The sequence below is a fragment of the Toxorhynchites rutilus genome, chromosome 3 (genome assembly GCF_029784135.1).
Source record: "Toxorhynchites rutilus septentrionalis strain SRP chromosome 3, ASM2978413v1, whole genome shotgun sequence".
Classification (NCBI taxonomy): Eukaryota; Metazoa; Arthropoda; class Insecta; order Diptera; family Culicidae; genus Toxorhynchites; species Toxorhynchites rutilus.
This window is the reverse complement of record NC_073746.1, coordinates 36,773,216-36,799,486: the sequence shown is the minus strand read 5'-3', so window position 1 is coordinate 36,799,486 and position 26,271 is coordinate 36,773,216. Positions and strand designations below refer to the sequence as shown.

Genomic DNA, 26,271 nt, shown 5'->3' with positions numbered 1-26,271 from the left:
ATCACGTTTGGACACCTTTTTCACTTTGTACGCCTTCAGTCCATACCTCTGCTTCACTTTTTGTACATATGATTTTGATTTTTCAACCTTTCGAGCCACATTTCTAACTGAAATGTTGGGATGTTTCTTAATAATGGCAACCACCTTTCGGTCCATCTGTCGGGAGCATACATTTCGATTTGTTCCGCTTCCAACGATCCGATCCACAGTTAAGCGCTGGTCAAACGATTTGCACACACTAAACACGGTACTCTTCGGCAGTTTTAGTTTTTTGGCAAGATCGCGTACCGACAGTGTTGGATTTTGCTGCCGTTCGCGCAAAATGCGTTTGCGTACTTCCACTTGATTCGACGCCATTTTAACAAACTGAAGAAGAATGTAAACATGTTGGACGTCGAAAGAAAGAGGAGCTGTCATGTATGTGAAATATTTCATTGATAAGTGAAATATTTCGTTGATTAGTGAAATATTTCATAAACTACACTGAAAGAAAAGTGTCCGAAATTTAACGTGGACAGGCTTTAAGCACTATGTTCTTCTCTCCCAATCCTATTTCTTTTCTGCCACCGGACCGAATTACGATTTGTGCTTGGCATTTCTGAAGAGGAATCGATATCAGATATAACATACTTCTAGTTTTTTCGTAAATAACTGCTGCCTGGTTTCGGAAAAAACATGTTAACAAATTAATTTGCTCAAAGCCATTTGCTCAAACACAGGTGTGATGTATCATGAATCTATGAAAAACTAGCTGACCCGGCAAACGTTGTTCTGCCATATAATTTATTTCTATAGAATATTTTGGTTGGTAAAAAATGACGAATATATTTTAAGAGAGTTTGTATCGTTCAGATCTGTATGATGATTTTCACTGCCAAATATACATATGCGTACCTCATTTCTCAGAAATTTAAATGCACAATATTACTGACACAAACACTAAACATTGAAAAATGATAGACAAAATGTGATGTTACCCAATGAAACGGCATTTAATTCAATAAGGTATTTTTAATATATCGCAAAACACCGAAACATTCTTGGAAAGGACGGAGAAACGCATGCTGTTCAGTCGAAACCAGTTAATCAATTCATAATTTGAATGCTTAAACAATCCGATTCTATTAAAAACATATTGCAACAAAGGGGACAAATAAGTGCATGTAAATGTGTGGATGTATCGCATAAATTGCAGAAAGGCAAACAATCGAGCGCTAATGGGCAAAAAAAACTCACCGGAATGCATCGTATTCCGTGTGCTGCTCTGATAGGCGGCGCAGTATGCTTCGATGACGCGCAGCACCAGAGCATCCTCCTCGTACGTGGGTGGTGCCTTTGTGCTTTGCTGGCTAAGTGACAAACTGTGATGAACACTGCCGGATACGGCGAGACCAGTAACGGAGCCAATACCACCGCCACCTCCTACTAGTCCTCCTCCGCCGCCGCCGCCGCCGCCGCCGTTCAATAAAGCTGGACGCAAGGGTGGAGCCGGTCGAAGGTTTGTGATCTTCCAATGAGCTGAGGTAAGATTTGAAATGAGATTAAGTATGATTTTGGAACATGGAATCAGAGGCGCACCTTTCTCCTTAATACCCTTTAGGTTTGGCACCGGTTGTTGGCTTTGTTCGCTTGTTCGAATGGCAAGATTGGACAGCAGTTGGTTGGCTTGCTGTTTCTGTGACTGATGTTGCTGCTGCTGCACTTGATTGTAGCTCAGATGATGGTTGAACGATTGGCTGCGTTTGTGTTGCGACATGTGCTGCGTGATGGAACTGCCCCGGGACGGATGGCTGCTGCCCAGTGCTGGTGGGGACATCTGCAATGATGAATCAGGATGGAAAAAAGGAAAACCCGATTAACGATGGGTGGAAAATGCAACTTTCGCAACTCAAGTCATAAACATCAACCAACTGCTGCACGGAAGCAACGAGGATGACATGAGGTAAATCGAGTAGGAGCGCGCATAGTTGATTAATCTGAGAATGACGTGACTCAAGTAAGAAAAAAAAGTGTTTATCTTCTGGTATGGTCATTAGTAGGATGGTGAAAATTTTCGATGGAATGACCGAAATGGGGCCCAGGCAATGCAATCTCAGCAGTGCAAACGCATAAAAAATATAACAAACGCAAAAATTTAAATTAAGTGCACAAAAACAAAACTGAAAGACACTTATGCCATAAAGCTATTTCTCGAGCGGTTTAAATGCTTTGAAAACAAACTCTGTTATACACATGATGCGTCAATACAAATGATAATGATTTATCAGATTTTTCGAAAGACTTGGTTGGAGGGCTGACCAACGTATAAGGACTGAAATTACTGTTACCACAACTATTAATTACAAACACTTTCGTGTACGGAAGAAGCTGAGAAGATACTGTTAAGGAATTGATAAGACGAATTTCATGCCAACTCGACTGGCCATCGGTAGCTCCATCTCAAATTGCAGTGAAACGTTGTAGGTGTTAAGACATTGGTCATTTAAGGAAACTTTGCATACTTGAAATCTCTAGAAAAGAATTAGACATTTTGGTAAAAGAATGCAGAATAATAACTCAAAAACGAAAAAATACCACCTCTGATATCGAGATATGTTATGAAAAAATCGTCAGCTTTCAAGAAAAAAATATAAAAAAATATAGTGCCCTCTATTCCAAAGCCATTAAAACAATAAAAAACGACCTCATTCAATATGTACGAAAATAAAATCCATTTCTTTTGCAAGTTCAATATTTTTTATTGAAAGGCTAGCTCATTGGCTTCAATTTGATATGTTGATCATCTAAATCGATTCATTGGTTCACAAGTGATGAACTTATAAAAAAATATTAAATTTCAAAAAAAATCTGACTCAAAAACTATAAGTCTTACAAAAATTTGGTTTAAAATTAAGAAATTTTAAGCTTTCATAAAAAAATTAAAAAATATATTTTGAAAATTAAAACTCATTTTTCTCGAAAACATATTTTCAAAAGTCTGAAAGAAAATTATATACATAGTCCATACAATTACCAACAAGTCACCCATACATCGGAAAAGGGCACTGTTATAGGGAAAGAGTCCTTCTAACAACAACATTTTCATGTTTTCTTTGAAAAAAATACAAGTGTGTTTGACAAAGTTTTAGATCTCATTAAAAAATCGTAGGAAGCGATATGGCGTAGTGGTAACATCCCTGCTCGCTAAAGATCATGAGTTCAATCCTCACTCCCGACACTCTTCCAAAATAGAAAGCAAAGTGACGAACCAGCAAAAAAGAGTCAAAAGTCACTATAATAGAGAAAAAAAAATAAATCTCATTAAAATATGGACTTTTTGTTATTCATCGCCGACAGCTTCAAGTAATCGGTGTATACAATAATATGATGTCTCAGATCTCTGACTCTGAAACAAATGACACCCCTTTAGTTGTTCAAACGAAAGCATGAAAGTCGCTCAAGCGCAACCAAATTTTGGAAGATATTTCTTCCGAAGAAGAATCATCCCACTCAAAATAGCCCCCGTAAAAAAAAAAACCTCAAACCTCTCCTCTCAATCCTCTTAACCATCTTCTTTAACTCAACTCCCGATCTCGCATTCGTCATGCAGATCCTTTAAGAGTCATGCAGATCATGAAAGATCTGGACTGTTTTACCTCCGTGGCCGAAATTTCAAAGGTCCGACCAAACAAACTGCGAATTGTGGTGACTGATCGAAACACGCAAATGAAATTGTTGTCGACCAGAAATTCACCGTAGAATATCGTGTTTGAATTTGAGGGTGTAATTCCCGAATTTTAAAAAACTGTCCTCGATGACAGTCAAAATCTTTGGCTGCCGCCAGCTCGGAACAGTTTCCCATTAAGGGGGTAATATAATATTCACGCCGGCAGACTCGTTTTGAGTCACATTTTTTCCCCGGAATCCCCGGCGCAAAAATTTGTCCATACCCAAAATTCGGAAGCAAGCCCCACCGGTGAAACCCGCTGTTGGCTGATCTACCAAACCGAGTGCAGCGAAAAAGCAAGATCATGTCCCTCTTGGTTTCCGTGGAAGTAGTTAACCTTTGAACAGTCCAGCGCTCGAGGGAACATCAAAAACCTCAACTGTCCCTGTTTCACCACCAGGTAATATATTAGGCTGTCAAAAAAGTCCTGCGGTATTTCCGCGAGGTGTCGTTGTAAGCGCGTAGTTCTAGTTGTATTCATTGTATCGAGTCATACTATAGCTTGTTGGAAAGGTATTTTTGCGCGCTATAATATAGTCCTTGACAGTGTTTTGTTTGGTTAAGTCGTTCGTGAGTTATAGTGTCGCAAATATGGAGCAAAATAAAGAGAAAATCCGACATATTTTACAGTACTACTATGACAAAGGCAAAAATACATCTCAAGCTGCCAATAAAATTTGTGCAGTTTATGGACCCAATACAGTTTCCATTTCTACCGCACAACGATGGTTTCAACGTTTTCGTTCTGGTGTAGAGGTCGTCGAAGATGCGCCACGCTCCGGAAGGCCTGTCGTCGAAAATTGCGACAAAATCGCTGAATTAACCGAGAAAGACCGGCATAGTAGCAGCCGTAGCATCGGCCAAGAGCTGGGGATAAGTCATCAAACCGTTATTAACCATTTGAAGAAGCTTGGATTCACAAAGAAGCTCGATGTATGGGTGCCACACACGTTGACGCAAAAAACATCTTTGACCGTATCGACGCATGTGAATCGCTGCTGAATCGCAACAAAATCGACCCGTTTCTGAAGCGGATGGTGACTGGCGATGAAAAGTGGGTCACTCACGCATTGTCTTCCATCAGGACAACGCCAGGCCACACACTTCTTTGGTGACGCGCCAAAAGCTCCGGGAGCTCGGATGGGAGGTTCTTTTGCATCCGCCGTATAGTCCGGACCTTGCACCAAGTGACTACCACCTGTTTTTGTCCATGGCGAACGAGCTAGGTAGTCAGAAGTTAGCCACAAAAGAGGCCGGTGAAAATTGGCTATCCGAGTTTTTTGCCAATAAGGAAGCGAGCTTCTATAACAGGGGTTTTATGAAGTTGGCATCTCGTTGGAAACAAGTCATCGAACAAAACGGCGCATATTTGACTTAAAACAGATGATTGTAACTAATTTTATGAACAAATGAAAATTCAAAAAAAATACCGCAGGACTTTTTGACAGCCTAATATATAGTTACAATTTGGTAAGCAAACTAGATTTTATTTGCTTTTATTTATTGACGACAACAGTTAGGTGCGCACCTTTGCCCCGCACTACTGTATCGGATATGCTGGTAAATTCACTATATTATATTGATATTCGATAAATATGCGATGAAAGCGACACGATGGAACATGCAGCGAGCGCGACAACACTGAACATGCCAGAATAAAAAGTTCCTCCGAATAAATCACTTTTTGAATTTTTGAATTCTTTGACCGAATTTCGTTGGTATCATAGTTTTTGAATAGAAAGTATTGTAAAAAAAAGTCGAAAGGCCCTTTTCGAAAAGTAGTCTAATCCTTTCTTGTAGATTTCATCTATGCTCAAATGGCCCATGCCTTTACACCCACAACGTTTCACTGCAATCTGAGATGGTGTTGTCAACTCCTAAGACGAGTTGACATGAAATTCGTCTTAAGGAATATTAGTTTCAGTCTAATGAGTTATGAATGAATGCATCAAGCTTGAGTTAAAACAATAAATGCTTCTCGAACTGCTCTAAGAAGCGGTAAAAAACCGACGTTGCACAAATCACGAAATAATAGAAGATATTCAATTAGAGCTAAATGAAGTTACGACAAATAATAAAACACTTTAAACAGAAAGCCAGAATCTTGCCTGAACCCCGTGCGGCACCAAAATGACCGAAATCGTGTGTAGCAACGGCTGTAACGTTTTTTCTCGACGCCGCCGCCGCCGCTAGCCTTTCAGGGCTAACAACTAGGATGGGCAATTTTTCCTTCTTCCACCAATGTGCATACAGTCCAGTTTTATAAAACGACCGATTCATGTTCTGATCATCCCCCGATGTACTACCCAGCCCATCCGATTCCGTTGTTCTTCTGTACCCGCGCATATTAACCACTATTCTGCTCCGACCAATGTACTGGGTCCTGACCCCCTGACCATCTTCATCACTTGAAAACCTATCCTCACTCCGACTTCTTATAAATTTCACTCGCTCCAGCTCGGAATCCTCGCTCTGAAGGGTATTGTTCCGCTGGGTATCGTCATGAAACGGATGACTGTGATCGAACTGACCACTGTCGGTGAAATTTAGTTCGCTGTCGCGAAGTAACGCAAACTGGCCAATATTGTGGCTCGAGCGCGAGTACCGTAATCGATTTTCACTACGGGGAGCGCTCATTCGGCCACCAGCATCGCTGGTAGTCGCTGTTACGGGGTCTTGTTGTTCTGAATCATAAAGAAGAAAATCGCCTGATAATTTAGGAGGATCGGGTGAGGAAATCGTACAACTACCGGCCATACCTGAATCGCTCGATCGCGGACTGTGGCAACGTGAGCCAGCGTTACTGTTACAGAAGCGACATTTCGAGTGCTGTTCTTGGTGGTTGCTTTTAGTGTTTCTTTGAGTATGCAATGTCTCATGTTCGTTCCCGTTTTGTTCCGCAGCATCCGTCTGATTCACATCCCTTACGTTGATGTACTGATAACTGACGCACCTTCTCGCCGAGGAGCTTGTGCGATCCTCATCTTTTCCCTTTTTGAGATGACTTTGATTTAGCAGAAGTTTTTTATCGGAATTTATTGAATGCTTACGGAATGGTGTCACCTCCCGTGATAAGCAGCCAATAGAGTGACCCTCAGTGCGGAACTCTTGTGGAGGTGTAAGTATATTGCAGGTGGAAGTCAGTGAGGAAGAATGTTCGGGTGAAGAGCTGTAGAAGTTGTACAGCAGTTCGGCCGTGATGTGATCGGGAACGGAAAGAGTTGCCTCGGACGCGGGAATATCGAGCGAACTGGAATGTACACTGGTGCGATCGACAGGAGCAGGAGCCTCCACCGATTTCTGTTGCTGTTGTGCCTCTTGCCGATCCTTCCACGATGGAATATAAATCTCGGTAACAGACGAACTTGCGAAACGATTTCCAACGAAAAGCGTTGGCATACTGTGTCTCTCCTCGATGATTGGCTTCTGTTGGAGTGAGTACTTTATCTTCATGGAATCATCTAGATTCACGAGATCCTCGCATGCCATACGTCCCTGATCCACTCGGTGTTCAAAACTAGAAATTTGTGATTGCTCCGAACACTGTTGCTTCATCTCCCCGAGCAGTAAACGCGCCGTGGTTGTATGAACTAACCCTTCGGCCAGCTTCCCACTGTTCCCATAACTTTCGAAGGATTCACAATTATTCACTTTCAAACAAGGCACCGCCCTCGATCCCAGTATATACGATCCGTGACTATCGACACTCTGCCTCTCATGACTAGACGATGCCTTAGCTTGGGAGTATACAAACGACCCGTCCAAATCCCCAGATCTCGGATGATCAATGTAGCTTTCGTAGACCGTACTCTCTCTAGTTGTGCTATCGTTCTTTTTTCCGGTAAAAAAAGTGATCGTCTCATAAGGATCATCTTCACCGAAATCAACGGCGTTTTGTCGTTCGAAAAGTTTGGATTTTTCTGAACAAGATGAAGTATACATCCTCTCGTCGTCGTCATCGTCATCGTCCTCATCATCCTCGTCTTCATCCGAGTCGTATTCATCACAGTGATTTTGAGCCTTTCGGGCATCCACTGCTTCACACTCGCGCCGATACATCCGAACCGTGGTCCTGTGTTTCCGCCGCATTGTTACCCCAGCCGTGTCGATGTCTTGTCTGAATTGTGGGTAAAGTAGTGCTTGTATCAGATAGCGCGATAGGGCACCCGATTTGAACAGATGTCGGAAGAAGGAGGTTAACGCTGCGTACGGGGCCGTCGGTGGGTATGAGTTAGGTGGAAATGTTGGGCGGTAGTTTTGACTGTATGCACATACGGATACACGCGTGCGATAACCACGTGTGTCAAGCGTTTCTTTGCTCTGGATATGCTTATAGATTGGTTTTGGTGGTGGTTTTTGAAAGATTTTTGTTTTGTTTTGGCAGACGGGAAGAAAGAAATACAGAGAGAGAGACAAATAAAATAAGGTAGAGACAGTTAAGTGGTATCGTTTTGTTTCGTTTGGGTCGCTAAGAAGTCATTTCCTTTTTAGCGATAATCATTGCAAGGTTTGAAACTGGCTGGGGGAGCAAAAACCGCACCGTAATTTCGGATAGAAGTCAACCAATAACACAACACATTCAAACGATTACTTACGTGGGGTGGAGGCTGCGGAATGTTAACCGCTGAGCTGCTAACAATTCTCTTCATGTCTTTCCCATGTTGTCCATCCATTACGGAGTTCACTTTCGCGTTGAGAAAATCAACCCATTTGTTTGCCTCGGTGGGCCCTTGACAGACGGCCACAATCCGATCGATCAACGATCCTGTGATTTCAAATGCGTTCTTAATTTGGTCGGTGTCTTCCAGCCGGTTCACACTGATGCCGGTCAGTGGAAGCTTCCCCTCATACTTGAATGCACTCATTCTCTGACTAACGCTCAAAATGAGCAGCGTCTGAGGAAAAAGGACAAAGTAACGATCTTTGTGCTCGGGACCGACTGCGACACTGCCCATGTGAATAATATCTCCAAGCGTGGTAAGTTCCTGTCCCTGCCAGCCACGAATGGGACCGGTTAGAATTTGCAGCTCCAGCTCTTTTTGCCTTCGGGTAGCCGAACAAGACGAAGCCATATCCTTATAAACGGCAATACTACGCTGAGTGTCACCCCTATCAGGGTGACAGCTTTCCATGTGTCGTTCGAGCTCTTGCAGAATGGCGGAATACTTATCAATCCTACGGAAAGGTTTAGACAGTCCGGTGGTGAGTACGAGCAGCCCAGGCTTAGCCGCGCCTTGCTTCTCCATAAAGGCATTCAGTTCATCACTGAAACAAAACATACAAGATCAAACAAATTTACGATTTCACAGGGCAACATCAAACCTACCGATACTTATCAACTACAACTATAGCACGTGGGTGTGCCGCGCAATAGCACTGATGAACTTTCTTCATTGTGGGGGATTTAGTAAGGAACACCTTTCCGACGCGATCGTTTGACTCTTCCAAACTTTGAAGAAATTCTTCATGCATTTCAACAACTTCAACGAAATTACACATCAGCTGTATATACTCGTCCGTTGTAAGTCTATGAGTAAAAGAAGTTAACATAAATTGACGTGTATTATGTTTTCCGGGAATGATTATTTTACAAAAAAGTGTTTTTTTCTCGTGCGATGCTATTGCGGCCCCAACCATTTTTTTAAACGTTTATGAGTTGTTAGTTAATTCAATAATGATAATTATCAACAATTTTTTAAACTACGACTTCGAAATAAAATTTATGTTCATCGATTATAATTTACAAAAAAATAATGTCAATATCAATTTTTTCTAATTTGCTGTTATCCGTTCCAGTGAGAGCCGAAGAAGATTATCTGAATAGAGAACTCGTCGTCTGCCATTTAACACAAGCAGCATTTGTAGCAATAGGATAAGAAACTGAGTGAATCAAACATATTATATGTGAATACATGACGGACTCGATTATTTACAGTCTCGGATTTCTTTTCAATCCTTTCGAATCCTGTATATAATCGAGTCAAACAAAAAAAAGTCGTTTTCTATGCACTTACTTTTCATTTTTTCAATACAAAAGAAGGACTTAATATATCATACTAATACAGCGAATATCATACTAACATTCCTTCCCTTCCCCTGGTGACTGTAAGGACGTAGCCGGCGTCGTTATTGACCATTTAAAGCTCGAATCACCGAAAATTGCACTACGAGAATGATTTGCTAGTCCCAAGCGTCATTCTGTGTGTTCTTTGTGCAATTTGGTTGGTTCAGGTCAATCACGGAGAGCAACTACGAATTGTACAGTCTACCCAAGCTCAAGCTCAAGCTATAGTAGTGGGAGCAAATTGGTCAGTGGGGACAAAGAGGTCAGATGCTTGTTTGGTAATAAAACTATTGCCTATTGACACCGTATTGATAGGCATCTTATATTTGAAGAATTTAATGACTTTTGAGTCATCCTGTACTTTAGTAGAGCTGTGGCATGTCGAAATATAAATAAAAACAGAAATTCTTCTCTCGATAGCCATTCGGCCGTACACATGGTATCTAAGGAATTTCTCGTGAAATTTAGTTTATTCAATCTGATTTGCTGGACATCAGTTTGGACGACTGTTCACATATATATTAGGAGAGGTGAACAGATATTTTGTTCAATCTCAGCGATTAATTAACATAGCAATTACTTTGATGTTTGATGTTTGGGAGCAAAGTGGTCAGAGGTACATAACGACCTACAATGTTCTATTTAAAATGTTTATATACCTCATCACATTCTGCTCTTGAAGAGGTTCCTTTTGTATCTTTGACTCTGGAAAAATATGCCACTCCATCTAAACCAAGCCTCATTATGCGGAACATTATGTGTTTCTAACTACGTTTTTACATGCATGAGAAAATTTAAATTGAAACTCTAGGAGAATAGACCAAGCTTATTTTATACATGTCAAATATGATTTAAACAAATTTGGAAGAAGAAAAAAGGATAAATCTATCCCATTTAGCATGATATGTGCAAGTGACCACTTTGCCCCCATTAGGTGACCACTTTACCTCCAAGCTAAAAAAAAAGTTCGATTTTTCACCTTGTTTTCTAATGATGAAAATGTACCATTTTGAATTTTTATAGTAAAGTCCGTATTCTATCTTGAACAACAATGAGTTGAACTATAATATTCTTAGAAAAAACGGGAATTGTAGCGGTATGTGGACGCTGGAAATTGGCATATTCCTTATGATGACCATTATGCCCCCACTTCCCCTATAGGAAATTCTTCTAACATATCGTCCAGATCTTCACTTGCGTATAGTTCCTCAATATCCGAATCGGAGTTCGATGAGATAATACTCGAAACTTTTCTTCTAGCTTAGCACTATTTCGTCTTCACTACTTTCCTCGCTTTCAGATTTACTATTACTATTACGTGGTGAACATTTTGAGGATGAAAAATACACATGGCGTCTAAGAAAAAAAACTTTTTGGAATAAACAGAGGCCTATCCGAGTTGAGCAATTATTATTCTCATTCTCAGAAAAAAAAACTTACAATTTGCCTTTTAGCTTTTTTATCTACCAAGCGCAAAGAACAATGTAAACGAATCACGTTGAAAGTCTGAGTTGCCAAATGTGATATAGTTTATGACGATTGTTTTCCTTCAAAAGTGACGTATGTTCTTTGTATAATATATTTACAGAATCTTCGCAATCGATTGAACAGAATATTCCATATTCTCCAATAAAATTGTACTTATTCATCGTCATCGAACTTATTATATAGAGCAAGTACGTTCGGATGAATTTCATTTTTTATTCTCATTGCCAACACTGTACAATGAAAAAATATGTTTATACGTTTTCTAATCAGCAGTTGGTTGATTTCATTTGGATTCAACAGAAAAGTAGTCCTGAATCGAACCCGAAATCATTATTATCGTTGCCCTCTTATTTCTCTAGCGCACCGAAAGTTGAATTTGGGCCCCGCAAGAAACTCGACCGAATCGCTCTGAGCGACGAAAGTGTTAAAATCAGAAAACACCTTTCTCAAATGAAAAAAAAAAATATCCAGAATCTCTCAGGAGATGATAGACGATGATATATGATAAAAAAAATCTTCTACGCATGTGTTCGAATTTCAACAAAGACAGAGTTTTAGACCTTTTTTTGTTTCGGACTCTGTTGCCTCAAACTGGTTCTAAATTAAAAAATACGCGATTCTGTTGCTTCCACTTGAAAGATGAGAAAATTTAGTACAAGATACAGTAGTGAAACATTTAAATTGGTGGATTTAAATAACATTTTGCAAGCAAAAACTTAAAAGTTAGTAATTTTTAATGTGTTGTTATTAATTTTATCCTATAAATTCATATATCCATAAATTCAACATGACTGTTTCTATCAATTAAATTAAAGCTCTCTAACCGCTTTACAATTTGTTCTTTGACACCCAACTTCTATATTTCTGAATTTCGCCGCAATATCGAAATAAACAATTCCTGGTGAAAATTCAAGCAAAATCTCCAAAAATGACGATTTTCACCCCACTATGCTTAAAATAGTCAATTCACCTTAACGTTGAAAGGTTACCTTCCTTTTTGAAATATGTGATAATTGAATGATAAAAAAATATATATATTTTTTCAAATTGTATTGTATACAGTCAAATTTCAAAAACCAAATGACCTGAAAATCTTCCAAGGGGAAAGGCAATTTGGAAAATCAAGTTTTTTTTTCGATGCCAAATGACTTAAAAATGCATGAAACGTCGAGATCTGGTGTGATCTGGAAAAAAAATTTTTTGCCAAAAATCGACCTTTCTTTTGGAGCCTGAGTGGTCAAATAATCAAAACTTTGAGTGCTTTGAGGGACCCCTAAATCATGTCCGATTGAGCTGAAACTTTGCACAGGTTTTTTTTTTTGAGCCAATAAACAAAATGTACATGGTTGGTTCTTCAAATTCGATTATGCCTTCGATAAAAATTTCAAAAGACTTATCTGATAAAAAAAAATCCTACATTGCCTCTCAGGCCCAAAAGGTCGATTTTCGGCCAACATTTTTTTTTCGAGATGACACCAGATCTCGACGTTTCATGCATTTTTAAGTCATTTGGCATCGAAAAAAAAATTTGAGCTGAAACTTTGCACAGGTTATTTTTTTAGGCCAATAAACAAAATGTACATGGTCGGTTTTTGAAATTCGATGATGTTTTTTTCCATACATCCATTGTTACGCTAATATACAGCCATTCTATATCAAACCGATAGAGTGATTCAAAGATTTTCGTTAAAATTGGTAGATTTGTTCTTAATCGCGAAATATTAGACCCGTATTTTTTATTTTTTCATTAGGATGTTCTCTTCCGATTAAGGGTGGTCCAAAAAAATTTTTTTTTCGTCTTTTTCCCAAAAATTTTGAAAATTCATAACTTTTTAACTACTGGACCGATTCAGATGATCGATATATCAAATTAAAGCCAATTACTTAGTTATTACATATTCCGCTTGCCAAAAATTTAAATTTTGATACCGTAATTATTAATTGTATTTCTTTTTTTGTTTCATGGTTTTGGACTAGAGGGCACTATATTTTTTCATATTTTTTATTGAAGGCCCTTTTTACATGACATATTTAAAAATCAGAGATGTGATTTTTTTTCGTTTTTAAGTTACGATTTTTCAAAGTTAACCGATGGGTAAAAAAATCATAACTACAGGACCGATTCAGATGATCGATATATCAAATTGAAGGTCCAAAACAATTAAGTAAGTAGCAGTTAGTAGATATCACACCTTTTCCGTCATTAATCTATAGGTCGCAGGGGCTCAATGCTCCTACAGTACAACATAAAAAATTTAAAAATTCAACTCAACCATGCAAGCACAATGTGCCACAGCAAAGCGTGGCAGGGTACAGCTAGTATAATATAAAATAGTAAAAAAGATAATTAAAAAGAATAAATTGAATATAAAATGATGAGACTTATGAGAAAATCGGCAAACATACAAAAGAAGAAACCAAATACTGAGGTGCATCATTGTGGTTGTCCGAACTCTATATAGAGATAACTCTTATGATCGATTTTAGGTAAAGCTTCAATTTATTTTTAAAATGATCTGATGTTATTGTTATTACTCGGATTTCAGATTGCAAAGCATTAAAACGAGACGATCCATGAAACAGAATGCGCTCATACCTTTTGCACACGCTATTCGAATCAAATTACAATTATATAGAATATCAATCAAAGGGTGCATCAGGTGTATCCGGAATCGTAAAAAATGCAAAAACTAGATTACCACTGATGGATTAAATCGCATATCAGTATAAAAAGCATCGTATATCGTTATATATCGCTTTATATTTGTATAAAATATGGCATATGCGTATATCGCCTTTACTTTTGTGTGTATATACCAGTTATATGCATGATATATCATCCAAATATGTCTTGGATGTATGTATGTCGCCTCCAATTATGGCTATTCATACGATTTAATGTTTGCTGGGATATTCCTAATATGATGTAATACGGCCTCAATTACGGTCTAATACAATTTACTTGTTGAACGATTTTTCACAGCATGTAACACAATTTTTCGCAGCACCACATTGATTCCATTTATATATTCAAGCGAATCACAAACTGCATCAGCCAGATATACATAGATGATTTCGTATAGATCGATTTTCCGATAGTGTATATCACAAAACCGATGCTTGTTATACCGAATAGAGACTTAATCTGTAGTGATAAATAAAATCGATGTTTTCGCATTTTATAGGATTTTAGATGTACACAATGAAAAGTTTGATCGATATTATATAAGATTTTGATTCGACCTCACTTTATAAACTACTCAGAATATGCCAATTTACGCGACTTAATGTTTGCTTGGTCGATTAGATCTGTTTTTTTTATCCAAAATATATATTTTTATTAAGGCTCATATGGCGTCAACCTGACGGGGCCGGGAGTTCAATATTTCGACAATGTTTGCCTTATAACTATGTTAGTAATATGTAACCGATTACTCGCGGTTGGCTCGATGTAAGTATTACAAGTGTTTTCGTAATTGTGATGTTGCTGTCTTCAATGATCAGTATCTGTTGCGAAGATGCAAATCACCTTTGAGGAATACATTCCAACTGATTGGTTCTGAAACACAAACGTACTTTCTAAGTTAATCAACAACCATGAAAAATCAGATTTTGTAGTTGCTACAGTCTGTTTGGAAAAGGAGATGGACGCTCCAATTACGCTCGAAATGATTCGTTCAGTGGCAAAAAGAATAAGTTATTACAGGAATTTAGCAAATTCCGTAACAACGGTTGTCCGTTTATTATACAAATCACTTTTCCGAATCTCAAAATCTTCTCCGCGCGGCGAGAATAGCTTTCAATCATTAAGAATTGCTTTTATGATTTTGTGTCAATGAAATAGTATTCTGTTCTCGGATCCTGAAACAACTTCATCGTGATCACCCTGGAATGAAGCTAATGAAATCAGTTGTACGCAGTATTTCTATTGACTTGGAATTAATATAGTTATATAAAACGTTTTAGGATGTCGATCTATATGTGTTAGTGTAGCGAAATAAAAAAGCAGATCTATTGAAACGAATTCATTCGGACAGCGCTGGGATCGATGTTTTTTCAGGTCATCATCGATTCTTTCAGCAAGATGCCATTTTTCAAACGCGCTCCACGTCGACGTTATCATTGATTGGATTGATACAAAGAATTCTTGTAATCCACGTTCGCACCACCCTCTACTATCCACAGTCAAACGTCCAAGGAGAACGTTTTGTTCAAAAACGAAGACGATGTACCGTCATCCGAAGCCCTCAACGCTCTACTTTGAACATACCGACTACGTATTGGAAGGAAGTTTTCCAACAGAGGTGGTATTTGACCGATGAATAATTATTGAACCATTTGAAGAAATAAATTTCAATGTTCTTACAGACAAAGCTTCAGAGTGTCGGAAGCTTATTCATGCCCGTGCAATTCAGCTACATGCTAGGCAAAAAGACATGATGCAGTCGTCAAATCTAGCTTAATATCATTGATATAGCCTGCTCAACCGAAATTAAAGCCCGAACCGTGTTGTTCTAGGTAAGGTAAATGATTTTGGTTTGTCTAATCGAAAATATGACCAAGGTTTGTCCACTTTTTTGAATGCTCTAATTCAGCACACCTTTGTCAAATCAGGTATTCGAATGTCTCAAAACATATAAATAAAATTGTCTTTTTCATGATTTACAGTAGTTTTATAGTATATTTTTACGGATTTTATCACATGTTTTAAAGGATTATAAAATACACCTTCTATTGGTGTCAATGCGCCCCTCATTCGAGCTAACTTTCAATCGATCACCAGATTATTTGGCACGTATTCAGACCTTTTCTGGATTATAACTTTTACAAATATTGTAAACATCATGATAATTTTTTTTTTTGGCAAACCATGATCATAATTTCTCTTTGAGAAAAATCGTTGAAAAAAACAAAAAAATGTGAATAATTTCAACGCCTCATGGTAGTATAAGTAACCAGAGACTTGGGGCATTACAACAAATCCAAACTCGTATCGATTATATGTGATTTTCATGAAGAAAAATCGATTTGCATTTACTAGTTGCGTAAAAACACCCCAAATTGGACAAACCATGATCATTTACCCTAATTATTCTATCGATACAATGCTGACAGCTATATCAATGATATTAACATGAACACCATTATTAATCCTATTACAAAATAATGAAAACACACCTCGTCCAGTCAGATACTCATTGTTCGGACTTAGTTCGAAACTCCTTGAATCGGTCTTGTTTATGACAGATCAAAGCTGAAATTTATTGCATTTAGTTTAGTAACAATCTGTTTTCAAATTTTATAATAAAACTTACAATTATAGTTTCGTTCTAAAGTTCCTTGCAGATGCCGCTCAAATAACGACGGATTATTTTTCAAACCTAATTTGAGTTCACTTTTGATTTAATTATATGAGTTTGGATGAATATAATAATATTTTAATTACTCACTATCAACTTTTTAATAATTGAATTGAATTCTCGATTCTCCTGCTGCTTTTCATTTTTCTATTGCTGTAAGTTAAGTTTGATTTATACATTGAATAGTGTAATATATTTTATAATGATTACTTACAGCGATTTCAAATAATTACTACTTAAAAATCTCTATAAAAACCTCTATCTAATTTACTTCCAACTTCTTTTGACTTTGATTTCGAATAGTTACTCTTTCTCTACTCCAACTTTTCTTTTGTTTTTCAAATTCCATTTGTTTACTTTCCTCCTTTTGTTTTGTTTACACCGCAGAACATATAGCTCCCGAAGTTGTCTGCGATCACTTAGTAAACATACCTAATTTTCAGCGGCGGGATTTTTGCGCTCAGTGCAGTGTTCCCAACACTCATGACTACCCAGAAGATTGAAATACTATTTCCCGTACTGAACAAAAGAGAGAGATGGTACCAACAACTACCCAACCAAATATGCCTTGGTTGAAAGATTAAAACTACAGTGGAAGCTTTCTATGGCGACATCGCAGAGGACCGTCGTTATAGAGAATTGTCGCTATAAAATATTGTCGTTATAAAGAGCTCAAATGTCGCTATAAGGAGAGAAACGCCCAAGCTCACGCAAACAATTAAATCCTATCAGAAACAAAAGTAATTGATGTCTAACCATCTTGGAACTGAAAACATTAAACAATGAATATGAAATTCAGCTCATTCGTCAGGTAATTTGTAATTGCTTCATCCATAAAACAATTGCGTAAACATTACATTCATTTTCAAATGTATTGCAAAATGCAATTTATTCTTTTGCTCTAGGACGATATTCTTGTACAACAATGCTTCGATTAATTTGTTTCAATAAGCTTTCCCTATCTTTTATGGATTGAATTTCTGTTTTTGTAAGTATCCGAAAATTTAAATCAGTTGGGCGTGAACAAATGTCCACAGTTGATTAAACTTTATAATACACAACACTATTTATGTTCGTAGGTACTAACATTGACACACACACACACACTATTAGTGGAGTGAAATTGAAAATTGTCGCAAAAGAGAATGTTATGTTTTGGTAAACAGAAGCGATAATGTGTCGTTATAGGGAAGGTCGTTATAGAGAAATGTCGCAATAAAGAAAAGAATTTCTATGCGATTTTGAAGGGAACTTCAAAGATGTCGTTATAAAGAGATTTGTCGCTATAAAGATTGTCGTTATAGAGAGCTTTGATTGTAATTGAAAGCAGAAAATTAAGCGTCTCTTCCGAAAAATATGGCAAGTGATCGCAAGAGAGTAAAACATTGCATTATAAAATAGTCTTCATTCGAATACAACGACCCCACTTACATTTGGCTGCTTTCCAGGGGCTCCAGAAAATTTTCCACCATTCCACGGATCTCCGCAACATGCGCCTTTTCGCTTTCGAGCAAATCACGAAAAACGACCGATCGGAATGCTTGAATCTCCTCCGGTGGGCGTATTGTCTCCGATAGTGGAAGTGGTCCTGTTGAAAATGGAAACGTTTTTTTTATTCATTCAACCAATTTTGTTCTAAGCATACCGGCATATTCCTTGACATAATTACTCGGGAACCAGCCCGTTTTTTCATCCAAGGTACCCTCCCACCAGCCACCATCTTCACGCTGGGTCAATGTGATGATGTCGCCCTTCTTAAAGCACAGCTCGTCGTTGTTGGACCCCTTGAAGGAATACTGTGCCTGCACGGTTATTTGAGCCTGCGTGGGGTCCATGACTGCGGGAGGTGCAATGTGATGTAGTGAAGTCTGTGAATAAAGATAAAAAAAAGGTGTTTAGTTGGTTTGAGCACAATTTGAATGGTCGAAAGAAACATGATATTTACAAAGGGTTTACAATAAACGCGAAGTCCTCCCACCAACCTTGCACAACTCGTTTTCCGTCAACAAAGATACATCAGCTCTGAATGTTAATTCTAGCTTTGCAATAAACTCTAACTCGGAAGGTAACATAAAGGTTCATTTATCAATTAGAACAATCGCAACCGAAAAACGCGAAACCGATTGGCCTGACGATCGGAGACAGGAAACTAGTTTGAACCGATCACCCGAAAAGAAAAAAAATTATACAATTATACAAGGAAAAAAACGACAACAAAAAGTGGTATCCAACGCCGGAATTTGCATAGTATCGATCTACCCCCGTGTCTGCGCACTACTACTCAGCGATGCAAACAATGAGATCAAATCGACCACAGAGAGCGGACAGAAGAAAAACTAGTTTCGCTAAGTCCGACCCTATTCCGCCGCCGACGGCTGGAGAGCAAGGTCGCGAAAGTGGGTATAAAAAGAAGATCATTGATATTGTCAAATGTGTATCGCGATCCATGCCACGGACGGCGACAGTTGATAGATAGTCGGTGGTGTGTAAGTGTTATTCTGATTTTCTGTCGCGGTTGAAGAAGTGCATTCCACGCTTGGCATCAATCAAATCATGCGGCTCACCGTAAAGTTGTTGGTCTTGGTAGCTTTATGTGGTGCAGTTTACGCGGCCGAGAAACAAAAGACAACTGCAAAGCCAGTTGTCGAGCACGTGGAACAAGATGTGGAAGTGATTAGAAAGAATTTGAAGGATTTGGTTGAGCAGCCAAGGTAAGGTCGGCATTTTTGCGAATTTGGTGAATGATATTGATCTTGGTTTTTTTCGGAAACCAGCATTCATTTCATGGAATATGGACCGGACGGTAAAGATGGTTATAAATACCATTTATCTGCTGCAGAGAATAAGGAATATATCATTCACACCACTGGTGAGATAACAAAAAATGCACGTTGTTGAATCGAGTAAAATATTTGTGGTAATTTTGCAGGACCAGTGTCAATTCCAATTTTAGAAACTATCATGGGCACAAGAGAAGAAAGAGATAAGAAACTTCTGAAGCGGCTGCTCGAATCTAGCAAAATCAAATCGTTAAGTAGTATTAGCAGTGAACCTAATAAAGAATGAAACATACGGCTGAATTCCTTGTGCATGTTTCGAACTTCCTGAGTGAAAATCATAGTCATACATATTTCAGAGAGGTAAATGTTATGGTTATGGTGTCTCTATGAGAACAACTGCATCATATGATTGTGTAACGGTACGGATGCTTGAAATGGTTCAAGAGTGCAATGATTAACAAATGATTTGAGACTTAATGCAAACTCACAATTATCATTGACATGACAATATAACAACTGTTAAACAGGCCACATGAGAAATGGAAAGAAAAATAATTATATTTACCCTTCCCTTCTTGGATGGCACTAACGTTCCAGTGGAACTTTTGCCTTCTCAACGTAGCATTACTTACGTCATTTTGATTAGTAGTACAGGTCGGACTCGATTATCCGGAGTATTGATTTTTTTTCACTCCGAATAATCGAATCCTCCGGATAATCGAGTCAAAACAATTTATTTTCTTTATTTGTTTTTTGTTGCATGTATTTTTCGTTTTTTGAAAATCAAAGAGGAATTTTATATTTGATTCATCCCCTTAAAGTCAGAAAACACCATTCTCACATGAACAAAAATAATTTGTCCAGATTCTCTCAGGAGGTGATGGTTTTCCCTTTTTCCGTCCTCGAATGGAGGTTTTCTGCGGCGAAGCTTTTTGATAAGGTTCAACATTTTCCTGGGACAAAGTTGACAAAGCAAAATCTTTCTATGCTGAGCAATTCCTCGCCAAATCGACCAAAAAACAGCAAATTTTTACCCAACACTCTCCTATATTTTTGAAACTAAGTTCATATAATAGAAGCCACCCAAAATCACAATTTTCATTATAATATATGACCAATTTAAATTGCGACTAGTTTTTTTTTCCAAAGGGCGTATTCAAAATTATTGATCTTTCTTTAAAAAAAATTATAGATGTCTCATTAAAATGCAATGTTTGACAAAGTTGTCGGAAAATCTGTGTTTTTTTGGGTGTTTTGAGATATAAAAGTTTGTAATACTAAATTCATCTCTTCATTTAGATTTTTAACAGTGCATTTAAAATGTTGGTTTTATTTATTCATTTCGTCAAACAAATGTAGACTACACACTGATACACTAATGTTACAATGTTTTCTTTGGTTAAATATTATTTTTGTGGTACATGTTTCTTTATAGCTGTTTTTTATTCATTGTTGTGTAAATTGTTTCGCGGTGCTGATTGTATATACGCATCATGCGATTGATAGGGGCGTTATTTGCATAATTTGTTCTGGATGTTTTGGTTAGAAACAAATTTCGTGTTCTTAGTTGACGCCCAGGTACATAAAAATTTAGTTTTTCTAGTAATTCAGCTGACTGTACTCGTTGCGAAATTAGGTCATTAACAAAAGAAAGCATTGCAAATTCACTGCGTTCTTTTAGTGTTTGGATGTTTATGAGCATGCAGCGTGCTTCATATGAAGGAAGTGGAAATGAGGTCCAGTTGAGTGTACGAAGTGCAAATAGAAGAAACTGTTTCTGGACTGACTCAATGCGTTCTTCATGTACGACCATATACGGGTTCCAAACGATGTTACAGTATTCCAGAATAGGTCTTACATATGTACAGAATAGGTCTTACATATGTAATATATAAAAGCTTTATTCTGTATGGGTCCTGGAAGTTATGTGAGAAGCGTTTGACAAAACTTAACACACTATTCGCCTTATTTATTACAGAGTTGTAGTGTTCCATGAATGTGTCAAGTCAGTGTAAAGCAGGGTGTCGACTCAAAACTCGAAGAAAATTTCCCTGATATTCCCTGATTTTCCAGTAAATTTTCAGAAAAATTCCAGATGTAGACTAGTAATCAAATTCTTTACTAATGCTTTAGCTATAGTTCCTAAGATATTTAGTTAGCTTAAACAATGAAATATAAGAACGTCTGTCGATATATTCCAATGGAAAAAATGTTTGTGATTTTTAAATAAGTAAAAGACGACAGAGTAGTGTCGTAAAATCGTTAATCTTTCGGGCTTCTGTGCATTTCCCAAAATTTTCTTATTTCTTTCAATTTTCCTTGTTTTCTAGATAAAGAGAATGAGAATTTTGAACTCGTTGAATTAACTAGCTCAACATTTTTATTGATTCTATCCTTCCAAAGTGAAGCATACCATCGTAAACTTGTCGCATAGCATAAACGTTTCGGCAGAAATGTTTTTTTAAAAACATTCGGTATAAATGGAAAAGCTCTCTCAACGTTGGAGTTTCTACACGAGAGACAGAAGACCATATTGGTTAAAAAGTTCCGTAATCCTATCATTTCCAAAAAATGCTCCAGTCGGTTATTTTCCGGATCATAGTGAGCAAACTTGTTGCTTCTCTTCTTCTTCTTCAATGGCACTAACGTTCCTAGAGGAACTTCGCCGTCTCAACGTAGTATTACTTGCGTCATTTTTATTAGTACTTAGTTGAGATTTCTATGCCAAGTAACACGCCTTGAATGCATTCTGAGTGGCAAGCTCTAGAATACGCGTGATCACAGTGCAAGTCGGAGGAAATTTCTTTGACGAAAAATTCCCCCGACCAGACGGGAATCGAACCCGAACACCCGGCATGTTAGTTGTGACGCTAACCACTCGGCCAAGGGAGCACAACTTGTTGCTAGTTTTGCTATCAATATTGTTTTAGTACTAAGTCTGCTGCAGCTCCACTGATACGTTCAAAATCCTTCAAAGATTAAAAAAAAGCACTAGAGTCAACAGTCAAAAGTTTCTCGACTCGTTTTCCAGCTATTTTTTTAAATCGAAATCAATGCCGTCGAGATCAAGGATATATCAATGCCTTGAAAGCATTAAAAGCGAAAGCAGAACTCCGCATCCCAGACGAAATTTCAAGATTTGTCTGTCGTAAATTTCGGCGATTTTTTTATCCATCAATCTATTGATGAATCCGGAGCTATCCAAATTCAAGAGTTTTTCTTCTCCTTTGTAAAAGTCCAGTTGCAGCTCGCGTAACATGACCAATTCACGTTGGTAGGTTTGTTCAAATATATAATTCCCAGACCTTCTTGAAAAGTTAATCTCTGATGCTTGAGAACGCTCCAAGAACATAGACGTCATGTAACGATTTACCACCTCCATTTATTCTTCCTCCCAAAATCTGATATTTAGATGCAACTGCAGCCTCTTTGTAGTCTTGTACAAAGACTCGTCGAAACCAACGACAAAATATATCTTACGAAGTTTCATCGAGCTCAGAATTCTCAGCTTTAGAGTTCGTGGCAAAGTCTAATATCATCATGAAGCTCATTTTATCAAGCCCTAGCTATACCTTCTCAGCATTTGGTGTTATCAAAATTTTCTAATTACTGCAATAATAAAAATTCTAAATGACTGAATTTATTTTTTTTCCAGATTGATGTCGAAATTCCCTGATATTCCCTGATTTTCCCTGACATTATTTTAATTCCCTGATATTCCCTGATTTTCAAGGATTTTCAAGGTAGTCGACACCCTGTAAAGAGCTTCTACGTGTTTGCCATTTTCCATTGCATTCAAAATAAAAGTCACAAAAGCCAACAGATTAGTTGCAGTTGAACGGCCTTTGAAGAAGCCATGTTGCATACACGTAATTCTATTCTTTACTTGTTGGAAGACTTTTTCGTTGACTATTGCTTCAAATAGTTTAGGAATGCAAGAGATAATGGCAATTCCACGATAATTACGTACGTCAGATTTAGCGCCTGATTTAAAGATAGGTACCAAAAAAGATTGTTTCCATTTTTCTGTGAATATTCCAGTTTGTAGTGACATATTGAAAATGCAATGTAAGGGAAGGGTGAGTTCCTCAGCCAGGTTCTTTAGGAATATAGGTGCTATTCCGTCAGGTCCTGGTCCTTTTGTTCCGTCTAATTTCCTGTTGTGAAAGATAGTTCACCGATATGTCATTTGGATTCTCCGGTAAAAATGAAAAGTAGTTTCGATCGCGATTTTCTTCGGAAAATGTGGTATATACTTCCTGAAAGAAATTTGCAAAGAGATTACAAACTTCGTTCGAAGAATTCCGCACATCCTCATCGAGATGCATCTGCGATGGGAAGTTATTGCTTTTGTGCTTAGACTTTACGTAATTAAAGAATTTCTTCGGGCATGATTTGACTTCAGTTTCGACCTTTCTATTGTACTCTTCGTGTGCACTTTTAATTGCAAAATTTAATTCTTGGGAAATATTTTGATATTCAAGCAAATTTTGATGACTTTTGTCTATTTTGTATTTTTTATCTGCTTTTTGTTTTTTATTCTTTAGATTTCTTATTTGAACGTTAAACCAAATAGGATATTTGCTGGTTGAATTTCTTCGTTTTCTTTTCTTCGGCACAAATTCTGATATTATGTTATTCAGAATTTCGTGAAGAATATGTACAGTTAAGTTGACATCTCGTTCGCTGTTTAATAAAGTTTACCATTCTATAGCTTGTAAGCTACATTTGATTGCTTCAAAGTGCGTCTTGTTATATTCCGGTACTTCTTCATACTCCCAGTCGATGGGCAATTGTCTATTATGTATAAAGATTGAATATTCAATTGCTGTGTGAAATTTTTCATTTTTCCAAAGAGAAGTCATGGACTCATTCACACAAAAGTCGTCGGTGATGTTAGTGAATAATAGGTCTAGATAATATTTTTGGAAATTTTTTACATGATTTATTTGGTTAAGACCGAGATGTGCAATTTCGTCAAATATATATTGTATGGTTTCATTTTCCCCGACGACTGGAAGTAGAATGCATTCATTATCATTATCGGGAATGTAGTCTACTTTTTTTATTGAAGTCGCCATAGATATGCAATTTCACTGGTTTAGTGTTTCTGCAATTCGATTTGCCGTCTGAAAAAAAAATTCATACGACTTTTTATTTGCATGTTCGGGTGGGAAATAGTTTGTCAAACATCATATTTTAATCAGACATCTAGATTTTGAACTACGATTTTTTAAAAGAAAAGTCAATGATTTTGAATACGCCCTTTGAAAAAAAACAGTCGTAATTTGAATTGATTATATGCTAATAAAAATGTGGTTTTGGGTAGTTTCCATCAAAAGTAATAAGTTTCAAAAAAATTGAAGAGGCCCGGGTCAGCGGTCTGCTGTTCCGGCGTGGAATTGCTCTGCTGTAGACGCAATATTTTGCAGCATTGTTGTATTACTCTGGAATGACAACAGTCGAATAAAAGGAATACTCCTAACTTAAATTGCGTCTATTAGCTTTATAATGACTTATAGAACAAACGAAAATAAAAGCATTCTCAAAACGTTTCACTGGTGTATTATCCAGATAAATATCAATGGTGGAACAAAATAATCTTTTATACAACGTTCAATTCAGCATATCGTTTTATTGAAGACTCACTGCTATTGCTCGACCATTTTACGGCTGACTAGTTAAACTAGACAGCTAATGATTGTCTGTATGGCAAGAAATGCTTGCATATAGAATGAACATATAGCATATACAATGAACACGTTTTTAAAATTGAAATTATAAATGAAAATTAACTTCTGTGTATCTAATTTTTATATTCTATTTCAATGAAAAACAGTTTGTTTGCAGGCGGTTAAAAAACCTCATAAAAAATTGTTTTTGAAGACAACTATATATGTTAATAAAAAGTCTCAGTAAAAATGTCGGAAATGTATAGACAAATGGTTAAATAAGAGTCCGGAATACGCGTTTGAAGTAATTTAATAACATTATGTGAAAAACTTCATTCAAATTTTAACATTTTAAAACTGGCTTCGTGTATCCTAATCTGATAAAGATTACACTCTCGAGTTTGGGACCCAAATTGAAAGTCGCCACCAGACATCGACACTGATAACTGAGCTGAAGAGCTGTTCATAAAGAACCAAGTTTACAGTAACATCGTTGGTCGCTTATCCTATGTTAGTACAAAAATAAATTAAACATAAATGTAGAAGTTTGGTTTGACGCGGGCTGCTGTTTATGTTTATTCGAGTTGTCGCGTTCGGTCTTAAAGTGGATCAGTTTATTATGATGCGCTTATTAGACTACGCGCTGCGCTTACGCCTTGAGTTCGGAATGAATTCATGCTTTTGAAAAAAATCACCATGATTCACAGTCATTGGTCCGCTTTATATCAATGTGTCGTTTGAAGCAGAAAAATGCCAGTAGGCATATGTCGAGGAAATGCACTAATTTTGATATATGGTATATGATATTGATACATTATATGATTTTGATATATGATACACGCATATGCATATAAAAGCTACTAGTGTAGATCGAATAAACAAGTTTGTTTTATTTTATTTGAAAAATTAATCGATGAAATTCGGGAATGAAGGGTGCTGGTGGCTCCAATGCCATGTATTAGAACCTAACTTAGTCTCCGCCCGCAAATGTTAGATACAATGATGTATTTCAGGAGAGAAGAATATGAGGAGAGTGAAAGAGAGAGAGAAATAGAAAGAGAGGGAAATGGAGAAGGAGATAGAGAAAAAGAGAGAATGAGAGAAAGAGAAAGAGAAAGAGAAAGGGAAAGAGAGAGAGAGAGGAGAGAGAGAGAAGAGAGAGAGAGAAGAGAGAGAGAGAAGAGAGAGAGAGAGAGAGAAG

General features: G+C 37.5%; 2 protein-coding genes across 10 annotated transcripts in view; one reads left to right on the top strand and one right to left on the bottom strand.

The window, feature by feature from the left end:
- Positions 1-26,271, bottom strand: part of LOC129772875 (rho guanine nucleotide exchange factor 7) — a 76,871-nt gene that overhangs the window by 21,221 nt on the left and 29,379 nt on the right. For 3 of the 9 annotated variants that reach the window (XM_055776398.1, XM_055776399.1, XM_055776395.1), the window contains exons 2-8: positions 18,264-18,486; positions 18,050-18,206; positions 9,033-9,233; positions 8,302-8,971; positions 5,815-8,035; positions 1,579-1,816; positions 1,379-1,518 (exon numbers count right to left, since the gene is read on the bottom strand). In XM_055776398.1, the coding sequence (XP_055632373.1) occupies positions 1,587-1,816; positions 5,815-8,035; positions 8,302-8,971; positions 9,033-9,233; positions 18,050-18,206; positions 18,264-18,453 (3,669 nt within the window). In that variant the 5' untranslated portion in view covers positions 18,454-18,486 and the 3' untranslated portion in view covers positions 1,379-1,518; positions 1,579-1,586. Of the gene's footprint in view, positions 1-1,236; positions 1,519-1,578; positions 1,817-5,814; positions 8,036-8,301; positions 8,972-9,032; positions 9,234-18,049; positions 18,207-18,263; positions 18,487-26,271 lie in introns of those variants that run through there. The other 6 variants (XM_055776402.1, XM_055776401.1, XM_055776404.1 and 3 more) reach the window with 4 other exon arrangements.
- Positions 19,001-19,715, top strand: LOC129772880 (uncharacterized). Its single transcript, XM_055776408.1, has 3 exons — positions 19,001-19,329; positions 19,393-19,487; positions 19,548-19,715. Exons 1-3 carry the CDS (start codon positions 19,172-19,174, stop codon positions 19,682-19,684), a joined length of 390 nt encoding a protein of 129 aa, XP_055632383.1. The 5' UTR covers positions 19,001-19,171; the 3' UTR covers positions 19,685-19,715.